Below are 23,859 nucleotides of genomic sequence, written 5' to 3'. Positions count from 1 at the left end.
TTCCAGACCCCATTCAGAATCCCAGAGTCCTCTGGAAGACATTTCGATTTCCCCGAAATGTCTAGCGGAGGATGTCACTTCCACTTCGCCGCATTACAGTTTTGCTGAGAAACAGTGTGGCATGTTTTTCTTCCCAGTACATGACATTAATGGGAAAAGAAAGTTCTCCAATGGTTAAGAAAAAAATCCCAGTAGGTTTGCAGGAAGGTTTTTCTAAAGCCGTTTTTTGTTTGTTAAAGAGGGGAAGGAAAAAAAGATGTCCATGGCAAGTGGCTGAAATGTAAGGATTTCACAAGACATAAAAGAATTCAGGAGTACCTTTGAGGTTAAACGGGAAGAAGATATTTCTGGCGTAGGCTTTTTTGGACTCGGTTCCAGTTAGTCTGAAAGGTGTTGCTGGATTCCTGTAAGTCTTTTTGTGCTAAACTAAGCCGCCTTGAGTCACTGTATTGGGAAGAAGGCGGGATATAAATACATGAAATATTAATAATAATAACATGGCTGTCTCTTTGAATTGTTGTAAGATTGTTCCTGTGTTGCATCTCCAATAATACATGGTTCTGGAGAACTAACTGTCCCAGAAATCTAGGTGTAACTACTTTCTTGGACATACTAACCTAAATCCACTTATTAGTCCTCTGCTAATGTAGACAGTAAAACCATGGGACTTACTGTTGTAATCCCGCTTCGATCCCCAGGAAGAGGTGGGAAAATAATAATAATAATAACAACAACAACAACAACAACAACAACAACAACAACACAAGTTTAAATATACCAAATTCCGATTGATTCAATAGGTCTTGTTTTTGTCATGTGTGTCCAGGTTGTCTCCTGACTTACAGCAGCCCCAAGGCTAACCTGTCCTAGGGTTTCCTTGACCAGATTCGTTCAGGGAAGGTTTGCCATTGTCATCCTCTGAGACTGAGAGAAGGTGACTCGACAAAGGTCACCCAGTGGATTTCCATACCTGAGCGGGCATTTGAACCTTGATCTCCAGATTTTAAGTCAAATGCTTAAATCACTACATCGTGTGGGCTGTCAGAATTATAGAATCGTAGAGTTGGAAGAGACCGCAAGGCCCATCCAGTCCAAACCCCTTCTGCCATGCAGGAACTCTCAATGAAAGCATCCCCGACAGATGGCCATCCATCCTCTGCTTAAAACCCTCCACTACACTCCGAGGGAACATGTTTCACTGTCAACCAGCTCTTACTGTCAGGAAGTTCCTCCTAATGTTGAGGTGGAAACCATTTTTCCTGGAGCTTGCATCCATTGCTCCATTGTGTCCTATTCTCTGGAGCAGCAGAAAACAAGCTTGCTCCCTCCTCAATATGACATCCCTTCAAGTATTTAAACAGGGCTATCATATCACCTCTTAACCTTCTCTTCTCCCAGCTAAACATACCCAGCTCCCTAAGGAATTCCTCATAGGTTTCCAGACCCTTCACCATTTTAGTCGCCCTCCTTTGGACACGCTCCAGTTTCTCAATGTCCTTTTTGAATTTTGGTGCCCAGACCTGGACACAATATTCCAGGTGGGGCCTGACCAAATTCTAATACATTGATCTAAATATCCCGTACTGGCGTCTAAAAAAGACCTTGTACTTTTGCTTTGTGGATGGGCTTCTGTTTTAACTGTATCATCAAATTCATCTCTCCTAGTTTTCTCTCTGTATAGCGCTCCAAAATTGTTTAGTTGTGTATCTTTAATCTGGATTAGACTTCCATTTCTCTTGATTCTACTCTTAGAGTTGGGACTTTCTCATTTGTGTGCCTCCAACAGGTGTGTGCATGTGTATGTATGCATGTGCGCACATGTGTGTGTATTTTTAAAATGCTCCACTACTTAATACAGAGCCTACATACCTGCAGTGTTGCATGGATTTAACTATATATATATATATATATATATATATCCCCAAAGCTCAGTGTTTAGGGTACCATCTGTTCAATACCAGCTGGAAAGATTTTTAAAATTCACCCAGCATGTTGTAATTTGCCGTAAACCTTCATTTATGTTTTACGGATGTTAACTGCTGTCTTTGTTCCTTTTCTTTGCACCGTGATCAGAATGGGTTGCAAAATTCCCCAAAGGATGAAGAACAGCAGATAAGAGTTTGTTTGTTTTTTAAATATGGAAGGTAAACACTAAATTCAGTTCTTTTTTTTAATAACTCTTTATTTTTACAAGAAGAAATGAAATAGCATTGTGTTGCGTTATCAATTCATAAAAAAACAACCCAGGAATTACTACAAATGTTTTTATAATCACCATGATAATTATTTATATTTGTAGTTTGATAGTTAGGTTAAAAATAAAGGCCTAAATCAATAGTCCATTCTAAGTAGAGTTATAAGCTACTGGATCAAATAAATAAATAAAATATAACAATAAAATAAATTACGTAATAATAAAAAAATGGGATGATGACGATCATCATCATCATCATCATCATCATCCCACTGACTCAATAGGATTTACCTAAAAGTTCACTAACCCAAGTTCCCATTCATTTAATGCAGAGATGATAATGATGTGATCCTCCAAATACTGTTGGATCATTGTTGTTATGGGCCTTGAGCACCTTTCTGATTTGCCAGGCCTTCGAATGTATTTTGAATGTTCGTTCCCTGATTACGGAAGATGGTTTGAAATGTGTGGCATTAATATTTTTGCCGCCGTACATTAAAAACCGCTTTAAATGTTTTAATTTGCTTGCATTATTGGGTTTCCGTTTTCGTACTGCCTTGTTGTTTTACCTGCGTTTGGCTTTAATTTGAGTTGTGAGCCCAGATTGGGAGCAAGTTGGAATATAAATTACATAAATAAATCAAAGCAACTTTCTATTTCTGGCAGCTGCCTTTCTAGACACCCACACACAATATTTAATTATTTACGGGCCAACTCCGGTGATATTAGTATAACCAGTCTCCTGTTTAGCTCCGCTGATCCATCATATTCGTCCATCATTCCCCCAAATCACCATTTCTTCCCTTCATCCCTTGTTTTTGGCCATATCCAACCTTTAAATTGGGGATGGGGAGAGCTAGTTGGGACTCTAATTTCCATTAGCTCAGTATGGCTCTAGGACAGCCTCCTTCCGAAGTGGAGCCTTTCACTTGTTTCAGGCTGCAGTGTCTGCCAACTGTGCCCATGCTGGCTAGGGATGATGAGTAGTGTAACCTCTCATTCCTTCTCGATGTATCTTATTACAATACCCATCATCCCCAGTCAACTTGGGCACAGTGGCAGACGTTGCAGAGGCAGACTCTCTCGGTTGAGAAGTGGAAAGCCACAGAGGGTCTCATTTTCCCTGCTGGCTTCACATACCCGTTACTCTCAAAATTTTGGGAATTTCAGTTTGGGAAAAACGACACTGGCTGCGTCTGCACTGCAGATGTAATCTGGTTTGACACCACTTTAACTGCCATGGCTCAAGGCTGTGGGATTCTGGGGGTTGTAGTTTGTTGTGGCACCAGAGTTCCGCTGGATGGTGCCACACTGGATGGTCCACATGTGGCCTAAAAGGCACATAATTCCCATATCTGCTTTAGATACACCTGAGATACCTTTAGATACATCTGTGATACACCTGCTGCATTCCCACATTGCAAGGCTTCCTGATTTTTTGGAGGTGGATTTTGTAATATCTTTCTTCAAAATTACATGCAATATAATACTATACAATTAACACTTTTATTTTTATTTATTATGGTATTTATACCCTGCCCTTCAGCCCTAAAGGCTATCAGAGTGGCTTACAATTGTTATTTTTAATTAGACGGTTCCCTGCCCTCAGACTTAAAACCCAAACAAATGTTTTCATACTTTTGTATTATTATTATTATTATTATTATTGACATTCATTTATAGAGTGCTGTAAAGTTTGCGCAGTGCTTTTCATAGCAAGGGTCAGATGAAATAAGAGGGGGAAAAGAATAAAAACCTGCCAAGTGGCGTACAATCTGAAACAACCACAACAACATTACATGATTAAAATACCTCTAAAATAATACTAACTAGTATACAATAAAAACAAAGTAAGCAGCAGATTAACCATATAGCAATCTTAGGCAATATTATCTACTACAGTACTTTCATTCCTTATACATCTTACTCTCCATTTTCATTTCCTCCATCCTTCTTTACTACGCTTTTCCTGTATTCTCTTTCTGAGTCTCACCTTTCCATCCTGGCTATTTCCTTCTTCTCTTCTCCGTCCATACCTTTCCTTTCTCTCCTTCTTCTCTTCCCCTCAATTTCTTCCCATCCTTTTCCTTCTAATCTTTCTTCCTTATCATTCCACTTATAAATTTTTCTCTTTCCTCCTCACCTAATCCTCACTCTTTTCTCTCCTTTCTTCCACTTATTCACTCTTCCATCTTCTCTTAGGTCAGGGACATAGCCAGGATTTTTTTTTGGGGGGGGGGGGGTCCAGACTAAGTGCCACCATTATAATGGGGCTTGGGTACGGCGGCGCAGCAGCACACACCATTCATTTTATCTAATGGAAGGGGGGGTCCGGACCCCAAGAACCCCCCCCCCCCCCTTGGCTATCTCCCTGCTTAGGTTATTCACTACCGTCACTCTTCCATACTTACTAAACACACTTAATCTTTAAAAATAAATCATGGCCTACACACAGACACACACATATACTGTCATAGGGCTGTTACAGACTGCCAAAATAAAGCTGCTTTGGGTCTCTTTGGAAGTATGCTGTTTAAATGATGCATGGGTCCTAAGAGTCCAGAGGTTGCACCAAAGCCACACTCCATTCCTAAGCACTGGAGGGCAGCTTTGGTGCAGCTTCCGGATTCTTAGGATGCATGCATCATTTAAACAGCATGCCTCCAAAGAGACCCCAAGCAGCTTTATTTTGGCAGTCTGTAACAGGCCATAGTTCTGTATTTCATTTTAACTGCCATGGCAGCATCCCATGAAATCTTGACACTGGGACTCTATATACTATAGAGTCCTCTATAGTATATAGTATAGTATAGTATATACTCGACTATATGTCGACCTCATAGAGAAGTCGAGGGCAGGTTTTGGGGCCAAAATTAGGGATTTTGATATTACCCGTGGATAAGTCGAGGATAAAATTTAGGGGCATATAGCAAAGGATCTAAAAGATGAAGCAAAGCAAAGCAGTGTCAAAGAACTTATAAAATTGCATCAGACGTAACTCTTTGTGCTTACTCTTAAGACTGGGTGGATGAGAGAGTAGAGGAGGTCGCTGCTTCACATTCACATATTATACTCTTGCTTTTCATCAGGAGATGGTTCCTTCTTTTAAATAAGAGTTAAGATACAATACTCACATTGACCTATGAATAAGACAATTCAGTTTTTTTTTTTTTGGGGGGGTCAATTTTTTGACCTAAATTTGTAGACTTATGCATAAGTATATACAGTGTGTACTTTAGGATTCTCAGTCATAGGGCTCCAGTGCTAACCCAAATAGCAGAACCCAGGATTCTGTAGGATGTTGCCATGACAGTTAAAGTGGAATCATAGTGCTATAACTGAGTAGTTTGGAAAATCCCTTGGTAAGACCAGAGCCTAGAAGACCTGTGTTCAAAACCACCTAAGCACTCATGCAATAATGTGGAAGATGGTGTGGTTAGAGCAGGGCAGTGAACCATAGGCTTTTGGGGTCTGTTTTGTATTATTACTATTGTATTACTTCTGTATTTCAGAGGAAGGACCTGGCACCTCTGAGTATACCTTGCATGTGAAAACCCTATGAAATTCATAAGTCAACAGGCGACTTGAAGACACAAACACACACATGTACTACATACGATTAATTATGTCTTTTTTCCACTTCATCCTGGTGGAGAGAAGACCAACGCTGTTAAAAATGTGGAATATAAATGAATTAGAGGGCTAGTGTTAATACAAAATAGGATCTAGGGTTCAAATCCTTGCTTGACCGTAGAAACTCAGTGGGTAAATCACATTGTCTCAGCCTCAGAGGAAGGCAATGGCAAACCTCCTTCGAAGAAACGTGGCCAAGAAAACTCTAGTAGGGAATTGCCATAAGTCAGAGACGACTTGAAAATACATAACTACAAATAAAATAACAACAACAGTAATAATTATATTAATTACAATTATTCAGAAGATTTTGAACAGTTGCTGAAAGGCTACTGAGTCCAGGGACCTGTTCTCAATACCAGATCTGAATGGCTGTCACTGTCCTTCCAGGCGCACAAAGCCGTTCCTGTATATGCGTCCCAGCTTTCTTACTTTTGGCAGCACAATATGGGAAGAAGAAGTCATTTTATTGTTCAAGAGTTGCGAGTTGGAAATTCAGAATTCCCTGAGGCTTTCCCAGTTGCCGTTGATCGACCTTCTGGTGATTAATTTGCATTCTGTGAGACCTGGGTTCAAATCCCTCCTCATCCATGATGCTAATAAGAGGTTTGGATCAATTGGCATGTGTTTGGCTAACTATCTTTTAGGATTGTTGGAAGGCTATAAAAGAGCAGGCCTTGGGGTCAGTCACTCATCCTCAGCCTAACCTGCATCACAGACTGTGCTGCTGTGATGGTGGAGGGGAGAGAACTGCCAGTTTGATATACTTGAAAAGTGACTTAGAAAAAGGCGGTAAAGCATATAAAAAGGCCATTCTGTGACTCTGGAGACCAGGGTTCGAATCCCATCTTGGCCATGAAACCCACTGGGTGACCTTGGGCAAGTCACAAGCTCTCAGCCTCCGGGGAAAGCAATAGCAAGCCTCCTCTGAACTAATTTTGCCTAGAAAAACCTGTGATAGATTCGCCTTAGTGTCGCCATAAGTTGGGAATGGCTTGAAGGTATGCAACGATCTGACAGCAACAAACACTATTCCTTTCCACCCATTTCCATCCCTCTGTTCAGTGAGTAACAGCTATTTTGTGTGTTTGCGTGTATACACTTAGAAAGCAGGGAGGGCATTCTCTGTGATGAGGGAAGAGAGGAGAAGGTTAAGAGGTGATACGATAGCCTTGTTTAAATATTTGAAGGGATGTCATATTGAGGAGGGAGCAAGCTTGTTTTCTGTTGCTCCAGAGACTAGAACATGGAGCAATGGATGCAAACTACAGGAAAAGAGATTGCACTTCAACATTAGGAAAAACTTTGTGACAATGAAAGCCGTTCGACAGTGGAATAAGCTGTCTTGGAGTGCAATGGAGTCTCCTCCTTTGGAGGTTTTGAAACAGGGTCTGGATAGCTATCTGTCACACTCACAGGAGTTGCTTTGATTGTGAGCCCCTGCATGGTAGAAAGGGGTTGGACTGGATGGCCATTGGGGTCTCTTCCAGTTCTATGGTTCTATGATTCTAAGGGGACCATTGGCATGGGGCCTCCTGATGGGACCTTAAGAAGGGTGGCAGGAAGAGTGGGTTGCTCTTTGGCCAGGTGCCAGGGAAAATTGTGGGCACCACCTTCTTCTCTTCTCCCACCTTCGAAATCACACATAAATGGGATGTTGGCGTTTTGCCCTCTTTTTCAGTTGGCACAGTGAGATCCTGGCAACATAATAACAGGCCCCAAGGTTAGGGTGGAGAACCTTGCTTTCTTCTCTTGCCAGTCCATTGCTAAAAATATCTGCGTCTCGCTCTCCCTCCGCCACCTTCTGCCTGCTGTATTTCTGTCTTTTCTTCTCTGCTTGGTTCGGGTGAGAGGGAAGCGCGCGAGGAGAAAGAATCCAAATGATGCTCAGTGCTCTGAACGATCGGCTAGGACCCAATTCCCACATCCTTCAGCTCTGCAAATGTGTGAGAAGGTGGCTTTGCCCTCGCATGTGGTTTGCGCATGCTCAGAGGCACCCTTGGGTGTTTTCAAGGCCTTTTGTGTTTATTTTATTTATTTGTTTTGATTTGTTTCACTTAAGACGTAACATCCCAGAACCATACATTGAGCAGTTCTTATAGTTGTGATCAACTGTAATAGCTTGCTGTTGTTGTTGTTGTTGTTGTTGTTGTGTGCCTTCAAGTCATTCCTGACTTATGGTGACGCTAAGGCAAACCTATCATGGGGTTTTCTTCAGAGTGGGTTTGCCCTTGCCATCATCTCAGGCTGAGACAGTGTGACTTGCACCCAGTGAGTTTACATGGCTGAGCTGGGATTTGAACCTTGGTCTCCAGGGTCATAGTCCAACAACAAACCACCACACCGCTCTGTTGTGAATGGCCATCAAATCGACTTTGGCTTATGCTAAGCCTATGAATGAGAGACATCCAAGTCACCCTGTCAGCAACAGTCCTGCTCAGCTCTTGCAAACTCAGGACTGTGGCTTTCTTGATTGAATCTATCCATATGTAATGTGGTTCTCCTCGTTTCCTACTGCCTTCTATCTTACCAAGCATTATTGTCTTTTCTAGGTGGTTATGTCTTTGCATGATATGTCCAAAGTAAGACAGTCATGGTTTAGTCATCCTGGCTTCTGGGAAGACTTCAGGCTTGATTTGTTCTTCCTTGTTGTGTGCCTTCAAGTCATTTCTTACTTATGGTGACCCTAAGATGAATGTATCATGGGGTTCGAAAGAGTTTGCCATTGCCTTTCTCTGAGGCTGAGAGTATGTGACTTGCCCAGTCCTTAATCCTGTAGTTTCCATGGCCGAGCATGGATTCGAACTCTGGTCTTCCAGTGTCCTAGTCCAATATTCAAACCATAACACCATATCAACTCTAGGACCCATTTATTTGTCTTTATAGCAGTTCATGTTATCCGTGGAACCCCTTTCCAGCGCCAGATCTCAAATGAGATTATTTTCTTCCTATCAGCTTTCTTCACTGTCCAGCTTTCACATCCATATATAGAAAAGGGAAATATGATGGATGGCATGGCCCATTAGTATTCGATTATTTGTAACTTTAGTATTCATTTAGTATTTAGTATTCAACTTCAGTATTCAGTCTTTACCCTTCAAGATCTTGTCTTGTTCCTTCATTGCTGCCCTTCCAAGCCCTAGTCTTCTTCTGATTTCTTGACTGCAGTCTCCATTCTGATTTATGATTGAGCCAAAGTATGGAAAATCTTGGACTACTGTATTTCAATGTCTTTGTGGTCTACTTTAATGTTCAACTGCAAATCATCTGTGGTTATTATTTTTCTTTTCTTAATGTTCAACTGCAAACCTGCTTTTCCACGTTCTTTCTTTTCTTCTGTAATTGTTCCAGGTCTTTGCTATTTTCTGCTAATAGTACGGTGTCGTCTGTATATCTTAAAGGGTTGATGTTCCTTCCTTCTAGTTTTCATGCCTCCAAGTCTAAGCTTGCTTTAGGTATGATGTGCTTGGCATAAACAGTTATGGTGATAAACTGCAACTTTGCCTGACCCCTTTGCAACTTGGAAACCATTCTGTTTCTCTGTATTAATATCCTGAGTACAGGTTACATATCAGGACAGTCAAACGTTGCGGTACAACCGTATCTTTAGGAGTAACCATCCCCTAGTTTCAGAGATAGACTACCTGTGAATGCTCATTGCTGCAAACAGCAAAGGGACTAGAGAAGGAGAGTACTTAATATTATATAGTGGTAATGGTATTGATGTGAGGCCAGTGTGGCTTAGTGGTCTGAGCGCTGGACAAGAGTCCAAAGCACAATGCGGAAATAATCCAGTTTGAGACCACTTTAGCTGCCCTGGCTCAGTGCTAGGGAATTCTGGGAATTGTAGTTTATTGTGGCACCAGAGCTCTCTGACAGAGGAGGCTCAATGTCTCACAAAACGACAGTACTTCGAATTCTCCAGCATTGAGCCAGGGCACTTAAAGCAGTCTCAGACTGAATTATTTCTACAATGTGCTGTGCATCTATGACTCTGGAGACCAGGGTTCAATTTGCAGCTTGGCCATGAAGCCTAGTGGGTGACCTTCGACAAGTCACATGCTCTCAGCTTCAAGGGAAGGCAATGGCAAACCTCCTCTGAATATATCTGGCTATGAAAACCCCTTGCTAGGTTCTCTTCAGGGTGACCATAAGTTGGAAATGACTTGAAGGCACACAACAACAATAGTCCAACAGTATTTGGAGGACCACATAATTCCCACCTCTGTATTAAATCAATGAGAACTTGGATTAGTGAATTCTTAAGTAAATCCTGTCGATTCAATGAGATTATTATTATTAGAAACCCCATTATAGGTTCGCTTTAGGAGGCGACATAAATAAAAAAACAACTTGAAAGTACTCAACAACAGTGGTATTGGAATATGGAAGATTTGTGATAAGGACTGTAACAATTGTTCTAAAAGTTTACTAAGCCTCAACAAGCAGTTGTTTCAGAATCATAGAATCATAGAGTTAGAAGAGACCTCAAGGGCCATCCAGTCCAACCCCATTCTGCCATGCAGGAACTCTCAGTCAAAGCATACTTGACAGATGGCCATCCAGCCTCTGTTTAAAGACCTCCAGGGAAGGAGACTCCACCAAAATCTCAGAGGAAGGAGTGTGTTCCACTGTCAGACAGCCCTTACTGTCAGGAAGTTCTTCCTAATGTTGAAGTGGAATTTCTTTCCTGAAGCTTGCATGCATCAATTGCTCCTGGTCCTGGTTCTCTGGAGCAGCAGAAAACAAGCTTCCTCCCTCCTCATTATGGCATCCCTTCAAGTATTTAAACAGGGCTATCGTATCACCTCTTAAGCCTTCTCTTCTCCAGGCTAAACATCCCCAGCTCCCTGAGTCTTTCCTCATAGGGCTTCATGGTTTCCAGACCCTTCACCATTTTAGACACTCTCCTTTGGATCCGCTCCAGTTTCTCAACATCCTTTTTAAATTGTGGGGCCCAGAACTGGACACAATATTCCAGGTGTGGCCTGACCAGAGCAGAATAAAGTGCCACTATTACTTCCCTTGATCTAGTCACTATACTTCTATTCATGCAGCCTAAAATTGCATTGGCCTTTTTAGCTGCCGCATCGCACTGATGACTTGTGGTCTACCTGGACTCCTAGAACTCTTTCATACGTAGTTTCATTCAGCCAGGTGTCCCCCATCCTACATCCTATATATTTTAAAGAAGCTTGGAGATGAAGAGTGGGATCCTTCTATTAGACTCATAATGGCAGGATAAATAAACAATAAATAAACTAAGATGATGGTGAGGGCATGGTCTATATCTGCATTGCATAAATAATCCAGTTTGACACCACCACTTTAATGCCCATGGCTCAATGCTGTGGAATTCTAGGAAATGTAGTTTGTTGTGGCACCAGAGCTCTCTGACAGAGAAAATTAAATGTCTCACAAAACTACAGATCTTAGAATTCCATAGCATTGAGCCATGGCAGTTAAAGTGGGGTCAAACTGGATTATTTCTGCAGTGCGGTTGCAGCCATGGTTGAACCAAAGAAACCCTGGCCTTCACAGCAGTAAACCGTCGTTTTTCCCCTCTTTCTCTGTTTGTGCTGGGTGGACATCTCTAATACTGTTATGAAAAGCAAAATGCTGGTTTGGTTGTAACTTGTCATTTGTTCCCTCCAGAAAGGCTGCCTTTGTTTTCTTTCATACCTTGCTGCATCATGCTGCACTTGTTATAGTATTTGGTTCAGTAACCAACTGTAACCAACTCAACTGGGGATGGGGGACCTCAGGCTACATCCACACTACAGAAATAATTTGGGTTGACACCACTTTAACTGCCATGGCTCGGTGCTATGGAATTCTGGGAAGTGTTGCTTTGCTCTGGTGCAGAATTCCATAGCATTGAGCCATGGCAGTTAAAGCAGTGCCAAACCAAATTACTTATGCAGTGCAGATGCAGCCTCAGGACCAAATCTAGCCTTCCTGGACTTTTCGTCTGGCCCTTGTTCCCATCTCAAATGGCTGCACCATCACTTCCCTGCTTTGTTTTTTAAAGCTTTTATTCTGATTTTAAAGGATATCCATACCTCTCCAAAGACTTTGCCATTGGCCCTAGCAATGTAAAGCTAAAATATGCTGGTGTTTTGGCCCCAGCCCCTTTGCTTTTGGCCACATCGCCTTTGGCATTGGGATGTGGCTCCCGGGATTGTCTCTGCAAATGAATCTGGCCCTCTGGCTGAACTGAGGTTTTCCAACAAACCATCCTATAAGGTTTTTTCACATTTCAAGTCCTGGAAGGAAGGGCTGTTAGACAGGAGCAGGGAAAGTTTTTTCTGCTGCTGCTCATAAGTGTAGGTTACCAAGAGAACCGGTTTGCTGGAGGGAAGGTAGCTGTGCTGTCCCTTGCTGGCAATTTTGGGGAGTGGGTCTTGGACATGGTTTAGCTTTGCATTTTGTGCATCAGGCGGGGGTTGGATTACATGACCTCCAGGGTCCCCTCAAACATGATGTGTCTGCATTATGCTCAAATCTGAGAAGGAAACGACTGTTGGGTTGGTGCTGCTGGTAACGCGGTGGGTTGGATGAGTGCTTAGCTGTATTTATAATAGACTGAAATCAATGGGTGTTAGGAGTATCGCGATGAGTCATTAAAGTCTCATCGATTGCAGTTGGCGTCTTTTTAATCTGGCAAAGCCTGCATCCAACCCAATACTTTTTATATTGAATTTCCCATTCCCCTTTGCTGTTGGGATGGGCTGGCCCTCTTAATCCTTTCATACAGAATGGGAATCATAAGAGGCACAGGCATTGCTTGACTACAGGCCCCAGCCAGCATAGCCCATGGTGAGGAATGTTGGGAGATGTAGTGCACCAGGATCTGGAAGGCTTTGTAATTCCCACACCTATCTTAATATGGCTCTTGTACTATTACAGAGCACTTGGTGCCACATGGCTCCTTCCACAACCTGGCACTAATCTGGAAATGTGGGACTACCACTCCCATCATCCCACCCATTGCAGTGGGGCTGATGTGCCTTGAAGTCTGACCCGTCCCATTAGAAGATGCCTACTATCACCATGCTAGCTTCCGACAGGCTGGCTGCCTGTTTGGAAGTGTTGGACTATAATGCTTATCAACCCTACTTGCATTGTGTGGTAATGGGAATTATAGTCCATCCCCAACTGATATACCTGGCTAATCCCCCACAGCCTGGTTCCCTCTTGGCTGTGTTGGATTAAAAATCAGGGTTCGATTCCCCGCTTGGACATGAAACCCATTGGTGACCTTGGGCAAGTCACACTCTCTCAACCTCAGTGGAAGGCAATGCAGACCAACTCTGAGCAAATCTTGCCAAGAAAACCTCATGGTATAATAATAAATAATAAAACTTTTTTTATATCCCACCTCTCTGTCAATTACAATCGACATATAAGGTATATTTGCCTTAGGGTTGCCGTAAATCGCAACTAACTTGGAAGCACACAACAACCGCAGCAACAAAATCCTAGCCAGTCAAGTGGGGTATGTATGGGAGTTGTAGTCTGACCCATTTGAAGGGTGCTGGGCTGGAGAAGGCAACAAATAGTGCATGATGAGAAGGGAGCATCTTCTCAAAGGAGGAATCCTGGCGACGTTTCCTCCTTTACTCACTTGGCAACTATGCTCATCCTAGAGCATCTGTGCCAGGTTTTGAGCTGGCTAGAGGGACTGAGTATGACCTATCTGCACAAGTTGTTTTGGATCCCTGGCAGTCCATAGGGGCTCTGTCTACCAGTTGTCCACCAGTTGACTCTCTGTCCACCAGCTGACTCTAAATGGGCTGCCACTGGTGTTTGGCAAAGCTTTCTTTGTGACCTGTAGGCAATCTTACTGTTGAGTGAGTGGGCAAAGCACAGGAGGTTGGTCACAGGAATATGACAGCGAAGCGGTAGTCTACTTAAACAGAAGCTGGACAGTTCTCTATCAAGGATGGTGTTTCCATATTTGAGATCCTGCAGTGAGTAGGAGGTTTGACTAGGTGACCTCAAAGGTCCCTTCCTAGGATCCCTGTGGTTAGAGGAGAGGGGGGCAAGGAGAAGATCATGTCTTCCAGTACAAGATAGATAGATAGATAGATAGATAGATAGATAGATGTACACTCCACATTTGCTGGGACCAGGGGCACAGGACCCAAGTGAATGTGCAAAACCCACAAATAACAAAAACACATGTTTTTACCCAAGAGAACATCTCTCTAGGACTCTCTAGCTCTTCCAGTGAACTCTGTGGTCAATAGCTGCCAAACATTGACCACAGAATTGTGCTGAAGAAGCTACAGATGCCTAGTGGAGTGTTCTCTAGGAATCTCTAGATCCTCTGATGCAGCTCTGTGGTCAACATCTGCCAAACATTGACCATAGAATTGCCGCTGGAGGAGCTATAAATGCCTAATGGAGTGTTCTCTCTAGGAATCGCTAGGTCCTTCAGTGCGACTTTTGGTTAAAGTTGACCATAGAGTTATGCTGGAGGATCTAGACATTCCCAGAGAGAGAACATAATAAAATCCGCAAATAATCAAATCTGCAAAAGTCAAAGCCGCAAATGTGGAGGGACGAGTGTATTTCTGCTTTATTATCCTATGGTGTGACCAGGGGCCTATTCACACTATACACTTGTAGCACTATGATTCCACTCTAAGAGCCATGGTTGCCTCCAGTGGGAAGGATTTATAGTTTGGAGAGGCACTAGAACTCTCCAGCTGAGAATTCTTGTACTTGTCCCAGGATTCCATAGGACATGGAAGCAGGATGGGATTCTTCTCTGGCGGTGTGTGCCTGCCTACAACAGGCAAGGAAAACTGCAACTGCCTCCAGAATCTCTTACAGAAAAGGCGTAAATAGATAAAAAGTGAAATAAGAGATGCGCAGATCTCCGCCTGTAGCTCTCCCCAGGGTTTTAAGAAAGCATAGATCTGGAAGCTTGCACACTGAATTAGAAATCATAAGAAAAGCAGAGGCTGGTGAAAGAAAAAGTCATCCCTGGATGCATAGTCATTAATATTTCATCTTATTAATTTTCCAGAAGTATAACTGCTGTCTTACCTAATCTCCCCCCCCAAATTTTACCAGTTCCTTCTCTATTTATATTTTAAAAAATATTTTAAAAATGCATCAAGAAATATAAAAAAAACCCACCAAAAATAAAGTAACTAAAATTATTTATTTTTAATTGATAATAAATGAATAAAAATAAAATTAGGCATGGCTTGATATGATTAAGTCAGGTTGCAAACAGATTCCAGGTGATAAATAAAAATTAAATTCGGCATAATAATAATAATAATAATAATAATAATAATAAATTATTTATTTATAGCCTGCCCAATCACAAAGAATCCGGGGGGGGGGTCTAATAAAAGCTGCATAAACAATTAACATATCAAATCAATACAACTAGGCATGGCTTGATTTAAACAAACAGAGTTTTTCTTTTTCAGCCACAGGGAAAGTGGAGGCAGGTTGTCACTTTTGCAGCGGGTCTAGAGATCCCGGGTGAGCTATAAATAACGTGGCACGGCGCCCCACCAGTTGCATGCTGAGCCGCCCACACCAGTCACCCACACCCTTTGCTTTTTCAGTCCATTTCATTGTGTTCAGGAAATCAGAGCTTGTTGGCAGGGGTACCCTGGCGTAGGCGGGTGGCAAAGAACAGAGAGCAGTTTAACAGCTGTGAAAAGTGGGTGGCAGGTGCGGAGAATCCCCTTCTCCTGAGGTTGGGCAGCCTGGCAGCGTGCAAGTGGCACCCCTGGGAGGGAAATGCCGTCCAGCTGATCCTTTGTTCCTGGAGAGAGGAGGGATATCATAGTCCGCTAATGGCCTTGCTCTTCTGCTCCACATGGATGCCCTGCCCAAAATTTGGGGAAATTCTTTTTGGGAGGAACAATGGCCTGTTACAGACTGCCAAAATAAAGCTGCTTGGGGTCTCTTTGGAGGTATGCTGTTTAAATGATGCATGGGTCCTAAGAGTCTGGAGGTCGCGCCAAAGCCATACTCCATTCCTAAGCACTGGAGTGCAGCTTTGGTGCAGCTTCCGGATTCTTAGGATGCATGCATCATTTAAACAGCATACCTCCAAAGAGACCCAAAGCAGCTTTATTTTGGCAGGCTGTAACAGGCCATTGTGATTCCTGGACATTGTGGTCACCCTGAAAAGAACTACTGTATATAGTCGACTATAAGTCGACCTCATGTATAAGTCGAGGGCAAGTTTTGGGGCCAAAGTTATGGATTTTGCTATGACCCATGGATAAGTCAAGAGTAAAACTTAGGGGCATATAGCAAAGGATCTAAAGGACGAAGCAAAGCAAAACAATGTCAAAGAACTTATAAAATCCCAGCAGACATAACTCTTTGTGCTTACTCTGAAGACTGGATGGATGAGAGAGTAGAGGGGGCCTGTGCTTCACATATTACACTCTTGCTTTTCACCAGGAGATGATTCCTTCTTTTAAATAAGAGTTAAGATACAGTACTTGCATTGACACGTGGATAAGTCGACTCAGGTTTTTAGGGTCAATTTTTTCGACTAAATTTCTAGATTTATACATGAGTATATACAGTAGTTCTGGTTCTGGCCACACCAAGTTGCCTGTTTTGTCTTCCACTAACCATTACAGTTTGATAATATTCAGGGGTAGCCATGTTGGACATTTAGCAAATCCAATAACATCAAAAATCCACCAAAAAGTAATGTCTTTAGTTTTTTTGTGTTTTTTGGGGGGCTATGTGGCCATGTTCTGGAAGCGTTTATTCCCAACATTTCGCCAGCATCTGTGGCTGGCATCTTTGGAGAAGATGCCAGCCACATCTGAAGATCCCAGCGACAGATGCTGGCGAAACATCAGGAATAAACTCTTCCAGAACACAGCCACATAGCCCGAAAAACCCACAAAATACTACGGATGACTGCCGTGAAAGCCTTTGATGTCACAGTGATACAATTGGCAAACCAAAACGCACAATTAGATGTTGCAAGCTTTCAAAGCTCCACTGGCAAGATGTTAAAAACCATAGAGGATAATTTTTTTTTGAAGATGTTAGTTATAGGCTTGTATTTTGCTGTTTTTGTTCTTAGTTCAGATATGGAGGGATATCTTTTGCAGGCTGCAGACCTCCTGCTTCTGGCCATTTACAGTTTGAATGTTGGACTACAACTCTGCAGACCAAGATTCGAATCTCATATTTGGGATGTGACTCTCCTATTCAAAGATTCTGTTCTTCCCCCCACAGATATTTTTTAAACAAAGGTAATGTGTGAGAAAGAGCCAGCATCGTGTAGTAGTCTTAATGTTGGAGTATGACTCTGGAGACCAGGGTTTGAGTCCCTGCTCAGTTATGGAAATCAACTGGGTGACATTTGAGCAAATCACATTCTCTCTCTGCCTCAGAAGAAGGCACAGGCCCTGAATAAATCTTACCAAGAAAACCCTGAGATAGGTTCCTCTTACGGTCGCCAAAAGTTAGGAATGATTTGAAGGCAAACAGTAACAACAACTAGTGAAAGATCTATTTCTTCTACCTTAAAAAAGGGATGAAATTATTGTGAAAGCATTTGCAGAGTTCTAGTCTTCCCCAAAGGAACTTTCTCAAGCTCTAGTTCTGCTTGTCCCAAGTTGATGGTTCTGTCTTTTGCTAACCTTTGAAAGAGCTGTTTCCTCCCCCCAAGGAATACTGTGTCCAGTTCTGGGCCCCACAATTCAAAAAGGACCTTGAGAAAGTTGAGCGTGTCCAAAGGAGGACGACTAAAATGGTGAAGGATCTGGAAACCATAAAACACTATGAGGAACACCTTAGGGATCTGGGGATGTTTAGCCTGGAGAAGAGAAGGTTAGGAGGTGACATGATAGCCCTGTTTAAATACTTGAAGGGATGCCATATTGAGGAGGGAGCAAACTTGTTTTCTACTGCTCCAGAGATTAGGACCCGGAGCAATGGATGAAAGCTCCAGGAAAAGAGATTCCACCTCAACATTAGGAGGAACTTCCTGACAATAAAAGCTGTTCAACAGTGAAAGAAGTTCCCTTGGAGAGTGGCGAAGTCTCCTTCTTTGGATGTCCTTAAGCAGAGGCTGGATGGCCATCTGTCGGGGTTGCTTTGATTGAGAGTTCCTGCATGGCAGAATGGGGTTGGACTGGATGGCCCTTGGGGTCTCTTCCAACTCTAGGATTCTATGATTCTCTGGGTAAAACAATCAGTGTGAGGGGACTCAGGGAGTTGTAGTCCTCCTCAAAGTTATTGCTTTGTCTTCTGCTAATCTCTGACCTGTTTCCTCCACCCAAAATAAGGGTGGAATTATTGTTGTGCATGGACAGCGGAACTGTCCCTGGAAGTAATTGCTTTGTCTAATAATAATAATAATAATAATAATAATAATAATAATAATAATTTATTATTATTATTATTATTATTATTATTATTATTATTATTATTCTATATCCTGCCTTTCTCCCAATATAGGGACTCAAAGATTTGTTTCACCCTACTGAAATAGGGGCAAATCTGTTTTTGGAGGGCTAGAGGTATGTGTGGTGGGAGGTAGAGAGAGGAAGCTTTGCTTTCAGCCAGGGGGACCGATTCCAGCTATTAATCTTGAGCCTCATTTTTGATCATGGAAGGTAATCAATAGTGCAGCCAACTGCCCCTTCTCCAGTCTGCCGTGCCTTGTTCTGTTGAGCTTGTATGGTGGATTAATGTGGCCATTAATCTTCCATCTCCCACCCTTGGACTGAATGGGAGAGAAGGATTGAAAGCTGGGGAGGGGAGGGAAGAAGAGGCTCCCCCCTACAAACACACATTTGAGACCCTGGCTGTATAAAGGATGGGGGAATGAATTGCTCTCCTAAGGACCCTGTGAAGCAGGCTGGGTGGAGGTATCACAACTGGCCCTTGGTTGGGAGGCATCTCAAATCTTTTCCAGGTGAATGGGTGAAGGGTTCTTCTTTAAAAGCTGGCATGAGGTTTTCTGGCTGGGAGGGATCGCCCATTAAGAGTTTATCACATGAAGGAGATCGGGAGTTTATCCTGCAAATATCCTGGAAAAATCACGTAATTGCGCAAAATGATTTCACACGATGTCGCACAAAACCCACCATCAAAGTGGTCACAAACTTTTGGAGTTTTAGCGACAATGCATTTCTGATATCACTGTATTGGCGCAATTGCATGTGACAATCATTCGCACAATTACTCGCCCTTTTCACTTTATTTGTGGGATGCTTTAAATGCTCTTTATTCTCTTTTTAATGCAGAAATTAACCCCAGTCCTTAGACTACTCTGCAGCCCAGGAGGCCCACCGATGTCAGCACAAGTTGTTATGAGTGTTGCATTGCTCCCTGTGGATTTGAACCTGGAGGAAAGAGACAGGCGTTTCCATTTGCTCCTTCCCTGAACAGATTGTGAGGGGTTAATTTCAGATCACCTTGAGCCGTCAGGAGCTGTTAATTGGGTTTTTGCCTTCTTGGGCTTTAGAGATGAGAAATCTCTAAAGCTCAGCCCCTGGAGAAAGAGGCTGAGTTGGGGTAAGGGGGGTTATATAGCAGCTCTTTGTGAAGGGTACTGAGCATAATGAGATTTTAATGCCTTCTTTTGGTAAATGGGGGAACTGCTCCCAGCAGGATTAATCCTCTTGTTCTTGTACATGGGGAAATCAGTGGCTGGTAACAGAGAAGATCATAGAGGATTTTTTTCTACGAAACCCAGTATCCCAGTGATTTTTAGGATTTTTTCTTCCCCCTTTAGGCTTCAGAGCTATTTATACCGGCTGCCAACATCCTTGTTGGCAGGACACTTGGATCTTTAAAACAATGGTTTCTCATAGTTTGTTGTGGGTTTTTCGGACTATGTGGCCATGTTCTACGGGAGTTTATTCCTGACGTTTGCCAGCATCTGTGGCTGGCATCTTCAGAGGATGCTGGCATGGAAGAGAGTGGGGTATATATATACTGTGTTAACATGAAAATCACTCTTCCCTACCCAGGGTCACACAGTGTGTGTGTGTGTGTGTGTGTGTGTGTGTATCCCACTCCCTTCCATGCCAGCATTCTCTGAAGATGCCAGCCACAGATGCCAGCGAAACATCAGGAATAAACTCTTCTAGGATATGGCCACATACCCCCCCAAACCCACAAAAAACTATAGATGCTGGCCATGAAAGCCTTCGACTTCACAATGGTTTCCCAACTTGGGTACCCAGAAACTTCCATCTCCCCAACTGTTGACTTGGGGATTCTGAGATCTGTAGGAACTTTTTCAGGCTTCTGGACCTACTGTATCTGGGCACCTGTGGTTGGGAATGGCCACAAACAGATGCCAAAATCTGCTATGTGAACTTCTTGCCCCATTACTATCCCTGCTGAATTTCAGCCTCTTAAACAGTATGTCCCATTTCTTTTGCCTGGTAGCTTCCATGTCAGTAGGTTGGATAGTCTGCTCCAATTATTTTAAATAGAGAGCTGTAAAAGACCTATCCACGGTGCTGAATTCTATCTCCAAAACAAATTCAGCGCATTGGATAGCTTCTTTAAAATCCAACCTAAAACCCAGAAAGGAATCACCAGTTCAAAGAGATGGGGCTGGTGTCAGAATCATAGAATCATAGTTGGAAGAGACCCCAAGGGACATCCAGTCCAACCCCATTCTGCCATGCAGGAACTCACAATCAAAGCATCCCCGATAGATGGCCATCCAGCCTCTGTTTAAAGACCTCTAAGAAAGTAGACTCCACCACTTTCTGAGGAAGGAGTGTGTTCCACTGTCGAACAGCCCTTACTGTCAAAAGATCCTTCTAATGTTGAGATGGAATCTCTTCTCCTGCAGTTTGCATCCATTGTTCCAGGTCCTAGTCTCTGGAGCAGCAGAACACAAGCTTGCTCCAGCCTCAATGTGACATCCCTTCAAATATTTAAACAGGGCTATCTTATCACCTCTTAACCTTCTCTTCTCCAGGCTAAACATCCCCAGCTCCCTTCACCATTTTAGTTGTCCTCCTTTGGAGCAGCTGTGGCTGGAGATGCTGGCGAAACGTCAGGAATAAACTCTTCTAGAACATGGCCATATAGTCCGAAAACCCCACCAAAAAACTATGGATGCCGGCAATGAAAGCCTTTGACTTCATGCTCAGAGACGTGTTTTCTCTAGCGTGACTCTATGGTCAAATTCTGGCAGAGTCGTGCTAGAAGACCTGGAGATTTCTGGAGAGAACATTTGAATCAAATCTACAAATAATCAGATCTGCAGAAGTCAAAGCTGCAGATGTGGAGGGCCAAGTGTATATCTTTTTTCAATTAAAACAACAGAAGCGTGGGATGTGGGGAGAGCAAAAAATGAAACAAAACCCGGATCAGAACAGCTAATCCAGTGAAGCTGGAGGAAGAGAGAAAAGTGGGGGAAGGATGTATTTATTACAGAAATAATAGCCTAAGTTAATGGGAGAGAGAGAAAGAGAGAGAGAGAGAGAGAGAATGTACCCTTCGGCAACCAAAGATGCAATTACTTTTGAGAAACAAAACTCAGACCAGGGATATATGCTAACCATGAATCGAAATCGTGATGGCTTTTGTTACAAGCTCCACTTGCCCTCTGTAAATTATAAACAGAGCTCCATGTCCTTTATTGCTCCTGCCAAACTAACCAGTGAAATAAGCCACTTGTTAAAAGGCAAAATAATGTTGTTTCCGGGCTTAGATAGAAGGCTGAAATGGATTTGAGGTGTGAAGCAACTGCGTACCAGTTTTTATCCCATGGAGGCAAGGGACGGGAAGCCTTTTTGCGCTCCAGAGGCACTTTCACGCTGCACAGTTATACTGCTATGATCCCACTTGAACAATTCCTATGGAGTCCTGGGATTTACAGTGTAGGGGCAGCATCTGGAATTTCTCAGCCAGAGAACTGGAGTGCCTCACCAGACTACAAATCCCAAGGGTCCGTGGGATATGGCAATGACCGTTCAAGTGGAATCATACTGCTATAATTGTGTAGTGTGAAATAACCTCAAATGTTTGGACTTCCAACTTCCAGAGGCCTCTATTCAGACTCATATTTTTAAAGATGGGAGATGCAAGGAGATGTATTGCAAGAAAGGAGGAGGAGAAAGTTACAATGATGTTGGCATTTTCCCAGGTAGATGGGATCATATATCTCTTTTGAATCTAATTTTGCCCTGTCTGCCCTTCTCTTCAGCTGGAATGCTCTTGTTGAACACATTCCTTTCTTCTCTCCTCTTGTGTTTCTTCTTTTGTCTTCTGTTCTTGGGTTATTATTACAGTCAGGCCTCCTTACCCACAGATTTTTTTATCCATGGATTCAAGCATCTACGCCTTGAAAGTATTCCAAAAAAGGATAAATTTCAAATAGCAAACCTTGATTTTCCATTATATTTAAAGGACACCATTTAGCTTTGCCATTATATTTAATGGGGCTTGAGCATCCACGGATTTTGTTATCCGCAGGGGATCCTGGAACCAAACCCCAGCAAATAACAATATCCCACTGTATTATTATTATTATTATTATTATTATTAAAGTTTATTTATATAGTACTGTAAGTTTTGCATGGCGTTTTTACATAATCAACAAAACATGAATACAGTTAAAACCTGCGTGCGGCATACAATCTACAATCAAAAGCAGCAAAGAGGATAAAATAACAGCATCATTAAATAACTGTAAAAGAGTAAACTATAAAAGCAATAGACACTCATACTTATCTAACTATCAAAATTGGTCTTTAATTCGGACTTAAAGTTCAGTAAAGTTCAAGCTTAATTCGATGCCGCGGTCTCCTAGCCATTCTTTCTTATCGGTACCTGAGGTATTTGCATTAGAGGCTAACTTTTTGTTTTCCAAATGTGCCACTTGAACCTAGTGTTCCCTTCTTCTCTTTGCAGGGCTCCATGTTCTCTCTGGCGCTGAAATGCCTTATTAGTCTCTCGACTGTCATTTTGCTGGGACTCATCATCGCCTATCACACCCGGGAAGTTCAGGTATGCACTTGTGATTTGGGAATTGGTGTTGGACTTTGTTTCCCTATTAATTTCCACCTCCTCATTTCAACATTTATGTATGGTGCAGCACAGGGATGTGAAACCATTTGCATGTCCTGTGCTCCATCTTCTCAAGAGACATCTGACGGAGCAGACTCAAAGGTGTGAGCAGGATTACTCCTTGTCTTTCCCTTTCAGTCACCATTTCTCCTCCCCTCTCTTTTTTCCCTTAGGAATACTGTAAATCTAAAATTAAAACCAGATTATTATTTTTTATTAACTATGGTGGACGAAGAAAATGGGAAAAAAAGTTTGGCCAATTCGTTTTTCAACTGATAGTAGCGGCCAGAATAGTTCTGGCTAGATACTGGGAAAACAGTAAAATACCTGAAACAGAGGAATGGGAAATGAAATTACTGTATTTGAAATAACGGAGATGGACAAAATGTCTAAAGAATTACAAGATATGGAAGCAAGCAAATATTTAAAAGACTGGGAAAGGGTAATAACATATCTTTCCCAAAAGTGGGAAAGACACTACAATTTTGATATTTAGAATAGATTAAATATGAAGTAGAATAATTCAAAATTAAAACAAATTTATTGACAGGTAGAGTTGTTATTAAGGTAAGAAAATACATGGGATTCACATTATAAATAACAGTATGCAGTTACCATCTCTTCCCCCCCTCTTTTTTTCTGTCCAGCCATTCATTCTTTTCTTCTGCTTTTATTCCTCCCTTCCCTCCTTTCAACCATACTTTCTTTCCTTCTCTTTTTAACCACTCTATCATCTCTCTCTCTCTCTCTCTCTCTCTTTCTTTCTAGTACCTATTTTTATGCATCCCCCTCTCTCTATTGTCTAACCCTCTCTATAATTCTTCCTTCACTTCCCAGTGGAGGAACAGATCATTCTTCCCAGAAGCATTGGGAAAATAGAGGGATAGAAACAAGTGAAAAGAAAAGAGGCTTGACTGATCATTTGCAGGTGGCTTTTGAACTTGGGCCAAGAGTTGTAGGTGACTCCTTCCTTGCCC

At 42.4% G+C, this 23,859-nt stretch overlaps 1 protein-coding gene across 1 annotated transcript in view; it reads left to right on the top strand.

Annotated features, from left to right (window-relative positions):
• KCNN3 (potassium calcium-activated channel subfamily N member 3) overlaps positions 1 to 23,859 on the top strand; it is a 125,655-nt gene that overhangs the window by 8,264 nt on the left and 93,532 nt on the right. Inside the window, exon 2 of the mRNA XM_089483658.1 lies at positions 22,727 to 22,822. Within this exon, the coding sequence (XP_089339784.1) occupies positions 22,727 to 22,822 (96 nt within the window). The remainder of the gene's footprint in view (positions 1 to 22,726; positions 22,823 to 23,859) is intronic.

This window comes from Sceloporus occidentalis, unplaced genomic scaffold (assembly GCF_023333645.1).
Source record: "Sceloporus occidentalis isolate IW3139 unplaced genomic scaffold, rSceOcc1.0.p SCAF_20, whole genome shotgun sequence".
NCBI lineage: Eukaryota > Metazoa > Chordata > Lepidosauria > Squamata > Phrynosomatidae > Sceloporus > Sceloporus occidentalis.
Note: the sequence above shows the minus strand (reverse complement) of the source record. Positions and strands in the feature narration are given on the sequence as shown.